This window comes from Mytilus trossulus, chromosome 7, assembly GCF_036588685.1.
Source record: "Mytilus trossulus isolate FHL-02 chromosome 7, PNRI_Mtr1.1.1.hap1, whole genome shotgun sequence".
NCBI classification, from domain to species: Eukaryota; Metazoa; Mollusca; class Bivalvia; order Mytilida; family Mytilidae; genus Mytilus; species Mytilus trossulus.
Window position 1 is genome coordinate 22,476,069 of NC_086379.1, and position 11,165 is coordinate 22,487,233.

Consider the following 11,165-nt stretch of genomic DNA (forward strand, 5'->3'; position numbering starts at 1 on the left):
TAAACATTTTCTCGGGAAAATGTTAATTGGCTAAATATTATATACATTTTTTTACTGCTATTTTATTAATCTTTGAATTGTTGCAAACACTTTTTTTGTTTTCAATTTGAATAGTATATGTAATACCCAATTATTCATGCATTACTCCTGGGAAATGAAAATTCTTTTCTTTCGTGTAACTTTAGGGTCATTTTTGTTTTTATCTGTCATTTTTATCATGTCATAACAAGCATGCCAAATATAGCAATTCGTTTCTTAACTTATTTACTTGCACGCCATATTTTTTCCTATAAGTGACATGCTACGAATGATAATATAAGGATTTTTTCCTTATAGCTACAATTTTCATTTTGTGCAATCCTTCAACAATCCTGTTTTCTTAAATAAAAATGAAAACGGGTTGATAAGGGCAATAACATGCCTGTCAAGTATTTGTTTAATATGAATCAATTATAAACCACTCTCATGATGTTAAATAGATAGATACGAAACATATATCTTTTACTAGTTTCGTATTTTGATTTCATCGAATATTTTGTTTTCACAGCCAATTATGACAGTTACATTGACAATGGAAAGTTTGACAGGACTAACAAAGAGGCAAATACATACCAAAGAGAAATCCAAACATCCTATTCAAATCGGATGACGGAAAAGTTACCTTTTAGTATAAAAAGCATTGGATTGACCTTTTGAAATGACTAGTAAACCTGTTTAGTATACACTATGTAACAGAAACTACTCTGGATATATATTTATATTCGTTGGATACCAATCACGCATCCAAATGTTCAACAAATATCAATTGTTCTAAAGGAACATATGCAGGCTTTACCAAAACCACGTAATTAAATATCCACCAGTATGCAAGTTTTCCTGAAACCACGAAAGTTGGTTCAAACGAAAATATATGAATCCACTATATAAGATTTAACGTCAGATTTTACGGCCGTTGGAAGCTTTTGATAACTTTATAATATAACATTTAAACTGACTATCTTATTAATCAATTATTGAAGGTCTAGTTAACAGTTTAATAAACTATTTGATTTATTCAAAAATTCACTGATACTCAATTTAACGTAAAAGTTCGTCTATTGACATTCGTATTATTTGTTTTCGTAGTATGTGTTTCTCACTCGATTATTTATATATGAGCAGCACAATGGTTTCTAGCAGTGGGGCAATAATTGTTTCCCTTCCAAACAAAAGCTCCGTTCAACAAATTTTTTTTTGATTTTTTACTTTTGAATTGTAATGTATGTCTGTTAAATAGTCATTATCAAGTTATTTTCAAATTTTGTATAAAGAAAATAAATAAATACGGTTGCACAATACAAATGGCGAATTTGATTAAACGTTCGATTATACTTCACATCGTATTTCAAACTATATACTATTTGGGATCATGTATAATTGAAGAATAAACATAAGTAAAATCTGTGTCCAGCCGGAATTTACTGATGCTTCTATGGAATTATATGAACGATATTTTTTATATTTTTTAAACTCTAGAATTACTGACAAAGAATTTCCAACAATGCCGGAAATCTATTTGAGTGAATTTAAGTCATTTGAGTGATGGATTTAACCGTTTTTATGAGTGTGTCAGATATAGAATTATGATGTCAAAATATTATTTTTCATGGTAGTGCTGTTATATCAAGTAAAATTAGAAAGATCTATGTGAAATCAATAAAATAAAAGGAAATGTCACAATGACACTGGTGTAGAATGTTTTTATTTGTCGATAAGGAAGACATGGTATGTCTCTGAGGAAAGACTAATTGATGCATAAAAAAGAAATTTGTTTGAATGTTTTTAATTTTTAATACAAGGTAAAGAGTGTATCTCATTGTGAGTCATAAGAAGATGTAGATCAAATTAACACGAAAGTTGAGAACGGGTTTAGAGTACTCGCAGTTACTGAAAGCTAGTTCAAAGCCGAAAACAATAAAAAAAAAAAAAAAAAAAAAAAAAAAAAATCATGAATCAGAGACAACAATTAAATAAAAGACATCCTAGGAATTTAGTGTTTCAACTTCATTGACAGTCAAAGATGACATAGGCAGAAGAATAGTTGGGAGTTAACCTTTAACCAAAAAGTATAATGCTATATATACATAGAGTAATATCTGTATAGAAACTACACCTTAATGTGTATTTCAATATATAAAAACGAGACAAAACAACCACAAAACCCTTGAAAATGTTATAATTTGCTGATGACAAAATCGTGATTTGTGTTAATGTAAACTATATTCAAAGATCTTATTACAACAATGGTAAGATAACTTCTATACGTATTCGTGTCTTCAAAGATAAGATGAGCAAACACGGGTCACACTGTGATTTCCGCTCTTTGAGTACATATAAAAGTTCAGTGCATAAATATTATAATTTAATTTACGCAGGAACAGGAAATCATTAAAATCTCAAATCTTCTTTGTCATGATGAGTTTTTGTAAGTATTGCGAAAATTTGGTATTTCCCGACTGGATACCTAATCGTTATACTAACACGGAAAATGTTTAGTTTGCAGGAATAACAAATCAGACAATATAACGTGTTTGTCCTCAAGGGGAATCTTCGTGCTTTCATGTATTGTTAGGCGGTAAACAAGGAAAGAGATTTAAAACGGAAATTGCACTAAAAATAACGGAACTAAGTATGTTAAAAAAAAACACATACCATAAATATTTGCAATGAGATATTAAATATAATTATATTAATAATTTATTATTTTTTATTTACTTTTTAATCTTTCTTTTTGAAAGTTGTTGAAACTCATAGTGAATTAGTTTAATGCTTTCCCTAACAGATTTATCAGCCAATACATTTACTTAGTCATCATGTCATTCACCGAGTAATACCTTCATTACTCATAAAAAAATAGAACTAATAGTTTTCGGTATGTTCTCAATTTATTTCTTAAGGTCCAATTTCTTATCTGTCTATTAATTTGTTCTGTCCTTCCAAACATGTCATAAGTTTCTTAAATTATTTCTTTTCCGCACTATAATTTCTTTTCTTATCTCTTATCAGTGTCATGTTTGTAATTACAAAATGAACAATTTTCGAGTTATGGTTTATTAAATTATACAACAACCGTGTTTTGTATCGATTAGGGTTATCGTATGCCCTATTCATCTGACATCATTTATAAATGTTTCCACTGTAATTAATCATTTAGAATTACTTTTATAATAATGTTTTGAAACTTTAATCTTGAAAAGGCATTATTTATAATGCAAACGGGAGGGATTGTTTTTGTCATGATATTCATGATATTTTATATGATTAGGACATACTCTTTCAATCGGATACTTTGGCTGTTAGTTTGTTTGTTTTTGGTCGGTTTGTTGTCTTTTTGACGCATTCCAAAATTCCATTACCAATTTTTAATTTATCTAATTGCTGCAAAATGTTCGTGTATATCTAATTTCGATATTATCGCGAGAGACATTTGATCGCAAATTTACCGAGTATTTAACAGCTCACTTAACTGTATTCTATAATCAGTGTATATAAAGTGCGAATCCAGCTACTAAGTTCATTTTTACTGTTATATGCGGGTATGTCTATTGTAGAACAAAGGATCATGTGAAAACTGTATTTGTTTACGTTTTAAAAATATCAAGTTAAAGGATTTTAAGTTAAGTTTTAACATATTTTCATTGTGATATGTCTTTATAATATACAAACATAGCATTAAAGTTCAAATAAGTGTTATAAAAGCATCATTATATAGCATAATGATTATTGAAAGCGATCCATTTTAACTATAGATGCGATGAATTATCACTGTTAGGGCAGTCATTATTAATGTAGAATTTTCAAAGATGCGAGGAATTTTTATTGTAGAATTATGTGATAAATGCACTTGCAACAAATGAAAAAAACTTAGTTGATAACTTTTGACAAATTGAAATACAAACTCCTCATTCATTCTTCATCAAATATATAGCTTTTCAAACTTGTTACAAAAGCGATTCTCAAAATGTCATATTGGATTCTTCAGATTACGTTTCTCCTTGATTTTAACTTATATAGGGAATCACTGGAGCGTGACAGCTGCGGGCCCTCTTAGGCAGTCAGGGGGCCCCTACTTATGAAAAATACTAGATCCGCGAATGGATACTACCGCAGATGTAAAACCATGCACATTTGGGTTATTGTACACAAAATGCATGCTACAATTCATTTTTGTTTATTTTAGACCCTTTGGAACTCTATGTGGGCTATTTTAGCAACTAGGCAAAAAATCCCCAAACTAGATACAAGGTTAGATTCAGCATGTCAACGAATTCCAACTATCTATATTAAAGATTGGCAAATTCCCGTATTCCGCTTATTGTTTTGTCAGATTCCCATATTCCGCTTATTGTTTTGTCAGATTCCCGTATCCCGCTTATACTATGCAGTTCTAATTTTTTATAATTATCCGTGTCCCGCTAGACTTCATTTCCCGTTGTTCACTACACAATCATTTGACTTTCACCTGTCACGCTTGCAAAAAATCGGCAATCCGGCGTGACGCTTATACCCAAAGGCGACCCACTATTTTACTCTATTTTGACTCATATTAGGCCCATTATAAATATATTAAAAAAGAAGCGTGGATTTTTTTATCCCTTTTTATCCCGTCTCGTTTCGTTTTTTAGCCATATATAGATGTCGTATGTGACAATGAGACAACTCTCCATCCGAGTCACAAGTAGACCATTATACGTCAAAACACGGTCTTCAACATGGAGTCTTGGCTCACTCCGAACAGCAAGTTATAAAGGGCTCCAGTGTAAAACCTTTTAAACGGGAAAACAAAGGTGCAATATTTCAAGATGTACGTAATTAGTGGTGAAATGGATAAAAAAAAAATAAGGATAAAGATCCCTATACGCTTAATAAGAAAGTAAATGGAATACATTTAAAACAAATGTTATTTCTATTGAATTTTCCTCCGTAAGTTAAATTTTATCAAATCTTTCTCTTACTTTATCTATTATTTGAGCAAGTCGGCTAAATTAAGGCTTTACAGCTAATTTCCTAATGCATGTAAAGCAAAACTTTGGTTGGCTTGCTTTCTTTGTTTGTAAAATTGTTTATACAAACTTTGTAAATAAGATTGACATATTTAAACAATATGAATAGGCATAGTTTAACCTGTATTTTTAATATTTGAATTAAATTGGGTGTTATCATAATGATTATTCAATAAAAAAAAGCAAGCAAATCAACTAAAGTCTTGCTCTACATGCTTAAAGAAATGAGCTGTAAAAGATAAAAAAAAAAATTATACAGTGAAAATGCACCGCATATACAATACTAATGATTCGCTCCACAGTAAAAATGAAAGAATAGTATCATTATTCGACAGTAAACATGACTAGCATTACGAAATCATCATAGTGGAAATTAGTTAAATATGAAGAAACTGAATGAAAAAACATATTCTACGTTACACAACATTAATAATTGTATTAAAATTCATATTTTTTACTGCAACAACATCTTACATGCTAGTTATAATGCACCTGCACGATCTGTTCGTGAAATGTCCTAAATATTCACCTATTTTGGTATATATTTCACAGCTGGATGGCTTTAGGCGCGATAAAACCCCGCTCGCATCTCTTACTTTGTTTTATTAGTATTATGTATTTCTGAACATATACATTTTAACTAATTTTCTTCATTTTCTTCAAAAATTAAAAAAAGTTCGTCTGTTTATTTATCATTCTAAATTAGACATTTATGGTATATACAGTAAAAATGATGTTTTAGGATCCGCACTTTACATACACTGATAATGATATGACATAAATATATTTTTAGGTGCATTTATGAGTGGGAACTTAAGTTTCACCATTTGCGATTCATCATCAGAGAAATTTTCTTAAGGTAGTTCAAATTAAACCAGTAACATCTAATGAATAAATTTGGGTGCAAAATGGATTTGCAGAATATAGAAAAAAAAAATGCAAAAAAGGGGAAATATGTAAAAGGATAGAGAGGAATAACATAAAAGAGAAAAACTGTCAAAATGAATAACAAATAGAAAAAGTATCGGCACAGTCTTAGATTAAAGAAAAGGAGGATCCATTTAGACCGTCATAAATCATGTTTCCCAAGCCGGAAGTTACCCAGTATTCATCCAAAAGATTGCGTATGACGTTATTGATATTCTGAGACAAACATGACCTTGTGTAATGCCTTAAGAACATAATCTAGATAGGATTGTGTTGGACCATTTGTTTTTTAAAGAAGATTAAAACACATTTATTAATGAAATAATTCATCAACCACAAAGTCAACGTTTGCTACAAATCTGCGTTTGTTCTGATCTCTATGAATATGAAATATCTGAGAAAACACGACAATATTATGAGTCTCGTTCCTAATATATTCCAGAATCCCTGTAAACGTACAATCATGTCGTAAACTTTTCTTTCGGTCATATCAAATTTCAGACTTATCAACTATAATGTAGCGATACCCGTTTTTAAGGTTCGGTTCATAAAAAAACCAATTCCATAACATTATCCATTAAATTAATCTAATCAATGGAGATCAAAGTCAAAGATTATACTGTGTAATTTATAACATGCCTTTAGTGACTGCTTTAATGACTCAATATTTTATATAAGTATCCGATTTTTCTTAAATCAAAGGGTTTAGAATTGTTCTAAAGACTTTATGGCAGTTTCTTGAAAGGGAAGCGAATAAATTTTTCACATAATCATAAATCTTTACTGTTTGATTATGAAATGATTTTAATTAGTTAATCCGTTCCGCTTGTTAATTGGCTATGAATATCAGTGATTTAGCAGAAGCAGCCCCAACGTCTTTCACACAAAAAAATGGCCACCATGAATAGTGATAGTAGTGTCGTTAAACATCGACACCAATCAATCATCTTTTCAGGTTTGATGACTTTAAAAACATACATAAATAGACATGATTGTGAATACGTAATGCATTAGTTTTTTTTAACTAAGCCGAAAACTAATCAATAATTATTTTCCTGTATCATTTACATTTTCAAATACTTTAATAGAAACTACCAGTGGTAAGTAGACTTTTCCTTACCTGCAGTAATAATAAAAAAAAAGCGAACTGGTAATACTCTTCACTATAGTCAAATGCAAATGTGTTACAAATAATCAAACACTTGCAATTGAGATCAGTTAAAATAACGGTGCATCATTGCAATCAATGTTTCAAAGTGTATGTCAAGTGGAAAAGAAATTTAGAAATGAATAAATGACAGAGAAAAAACACATTGGTGTATTTTGACGGCATGTACTGAAAAGAAAACTAAATTCAACTTACCTTTTTCTTATGGACACTCCTTATGTGATCCCGTTTTTGTATTTCATATCCGGGTGCCTTACTCCCCCAAATCCTGTACGCTACACGAATGTACGAAAAACTTATGATTGTCAAAGGTACCACGTATTGCAAAAGAAGGAAATACGAATAGTAAAATTTCGGAAATGCATCTGATGGCCATTGTACATCACAGAATGGTTTCTTTGCCCATATTTCAATATCAAAAATTATGTTAACTTTATAGTAAAGTAAGTCTGGTATGCTGGATGATATGCTTAAAACCCATATGACAAGAAGAACGATAAAAGCCACTTGCTTCCGGAAACCTGCTTTCAAAGGATACATCACTGCTATGTATCGGTCAAAGGCAATAACAGTCAAGGTCAATATGCTAACATTGACCGATAAGTTTTTAACAAACGGTGCCACTTTACACATAAAATCAGCCACTACCCATCGCTGCATGATAGCCGCATGAAACTGGAATGGTATAGTAAATAAACCAAGTGCAACATCAGCTAGTGCCAAATTAGCAATAAAGACATTGGTGACCGTTTGCATATTCCTCTTGTACAACACTACAAATATTACTAGAGCGTTACCAATGACGGCAATCACCGAAATTGACCCATATAATATTATCAAAATTGTTAATATCCCCGTTGAAACGGAAACAGGTTCGTATTTTTTCGACAAATTATATCGGAGATGTTCTAAATATTGTAGCTCCTCTTTAGTTAAGTTTTCTGGAAAGTCACTGAACATACTTTTTAACTCGGAAAAGTCGGACATTGTTTCAATTATTTTGTCTAAGATGATACCTTCATCTGTCAATATATTTTGCGATAGTTTATACCTCTAAATCGTATCCGTATGTGAAGCATGTGCCAGTTAAATTACAAAACTCCCAAATGAAGACAACGGAAAATCACGTAAGAAAGTTACAGTAAATTTCTTCGCATTATCATTATAATACAGATTTTTTTTGTATTGCAAATTTCAAAATAGATACAAAAAAAATACAATCCAGTGTAGTTTAATGATTATTGACAACAGAAAACACAATACTTTATCAATATAAATAAATGGTTAGATTTTTCTAAGAAAGAATTAAATCAATAGAGGTTTTCTGTCAATCATTTCGATACGCCTTTCTTCTGACATTTTCCAATACATTTCCCTGATTAACCTTCTTAACTTTCAAGTTTTGGTAATTGTTAAATACCATGAAACATGTCCAAAGTGTTAAAGTTGATTTAGTAAAAGGCGTAAAGATTTAGAATGCTCATCATGATATCAATAACTTGCGTTCAGATCAAGAAACAATATTATGAGTTATACATAATTAATGCTATAGTTACTGATTTTTGTATTTTATGACATGTGGTTAAGTTAATCAGGTTTAAATGAATTTAATGTCCTTCAAATCGTTGATCCAACCAATACTTGACGAAAATCGTTGTATTCGCAGGATCAACATTAAACAATGGAAACACTTGAAATACAACATTCAAAACGTTTTATATCAGCAGAAAATGATGAGGGATCAATTATCAAGAAGTAAATGACAATCTATCACAATTAAGAATAATCTCTTTAGTAGTAAGTGCAACAATTGTGTAAACAATATCATTGCTATTATAATTGCTTATTGAAACCAATAAAAGACCACCGTTTGCTTGACAAAGAGCTCCGTAAACCATACATTTTTATTGTTATATTTAAGAAACAAATATGAAATAAACTAAATGTTTGCCGTTTCGTTTTTTAACAACAAAATGTAAACCGCACATTATTTATTATTCAACTTATAGCTGATGAGATATCTTAATTCATAATTTTTTTATATCTTACAAAATGATTATGCATGATAATATAATGTTGTTTTTATATGAACGAATATGCGTCTCCGTACAATAACTAAATACCGTGACAATTAAACTGATCTGAATATTAGTTGATTAATTATTGTTATGACTTTTGTTAGGTTACGTCTCATTTTGGAACAAGCTTCGAAAAAAGCTTTTATCGAAAAGATGTGTCATAATTAAGCAATGTATGAAAAACATTATTTTTCTATAAGATGACCGAAGATATTCATGAATTTTCAAGGGTTTCACGAAATGTATCATTTTACGGGATATACTGAACAATAAACAATAATACAAGGTAGGCCGAACTACCATAAAAACGTGATATCATCTTATAAACAGGATTCCTGATTGGAATGTTACAGATACAGTAAACTATTCATCTTAATGAAATGCGTTAATAAATTATTACATAGATTGATTGCAAGATTGTGCACCCGACGTCCGTATTTGTTTGAACTCAAACCCTTTCAGATTTGGGAAATATGCAATTACTTTTCTTTTGATTTATTTCAATTTTTTCTCAATTTTGTCATGCATTGGCCTTTTAAATTTTAAACAGTATGCATGTCTAAACTCACGAAAGACACCAATATTTCAAATGTTTACTCCAGATGAACGTTTCGTCTACATACGATTCATCAAAGACGTAGATCTGTAAAATATCGGATTATTTACATTCATATCAAGTTCCCTTATGTTTATGATAACAACGCCTTAACTTCTTTTATGAACGTATACGACAAGATAAATAACAATAGTTATCAAAGGTATCAGGATTACAATTTAGTACGCCAGATGCGATAAAACATTTGATTGAAATTGCAGCGGGCAAGGTATCTTATGTTCGCATATTTTTTTCTCTATGGTACATGTGTCATGGGAACTTACACGGTCATTGATATTATTTTATAAATGTATGTATACTACTGTTGCCTTTATTTGCCTCACGAATGATTTCGATTAATGAGCAGTATTGAACATGATTGGGGATATAACCTTGGATTTTGTAATTGTATAAATACAGAATAAAGGACTTTTTGTTTTTTATACTGACTTTATCACAGTAAACAATCAGCTAGTACACATCAAAGGAAAAATGTACAAATTACCGATAAAGAAAATTACATTACATCTTTATCAGGCAAAGCTGCTTATTTACATTTTCAGCGATTCAGTTCAATGCTCCCAAATGATTAGAACAGTTGTATCTGTTAATGAATCGTTTGATGCTTTAGTGTTCTTGATAGATATTTTTGGCAAGACGTTTTACTATCTATTCTAACTTCAAGATATATAATTAACTTTATAAGATATCTAATAAACTTTGTAAGATATCTGATATTATTTATAAGATATATAACTATATCATATAGTTTATAAGATATCTGATACAATTTGTAAGATATCTGATATAGTTTTTGAGATACCCGATATAGTGTATAAGATATATGATATAGTTTTTGATATATCTTATTAAAAATTGATTATATACATGTAAGATGTTTTATATATTATATAAGATATCTTTTATTATTATGATAATGTTACTTTCTAAATCATATAGTGTCAACATCGAGTGGTACATGAATCTATTGAACCCTACTAACCTAATGCTGAATATACACGGTCTCAGCGCGGATGATTTTAACCTTTCATTTTCCTACAAATGTATAGGATTAAATATATATCAGTGATATTATATAAACGAAACTCATAAAAAAAGTGTACACAACAACTTCAAATACAAAAAAAAGGTAACTATAAAATTTAATGTAATATTTGTGATATTATATGATATATTAAATATATGATAACCCGCTAGTATATACATATGTAGTATAGAACATATCTCGATAGAACATAGTATCTATAATACTAAAATTACGAGGTCCAAATTGTCAGCCGTCATCACGAAAAAACGACGAATCAAAGAATTCAACTTTACATATAACTAATATA

The 11,165-nt window shown here is 30.0% G+C and overlaps 1 protein-coding gene across 1 annotated transcript in view; it reads right to left on the bottom strand.

The window, feature by feature from the left end:
- The window catches only part of LOC134726258 (QRFP-like peptide receptor), a 93,307-nt gene extending 85,183 nt beyond the window's left edge, over positions 1-8,124 (bottom strand). Inside the window, exon 1 of the mRNA XM_063590659.1 lies at positions 7,333-8,124. Coding sequence (XP_063446729.1) covers positions 7,333-8,124 — 792 coding nt within the window. The remainder of the gene's footprint in view (positions 1-7,332) is intronic.
- Between the last annotated feature and the right edge of the window lie 3,041 nt (positions 8,125-11,165).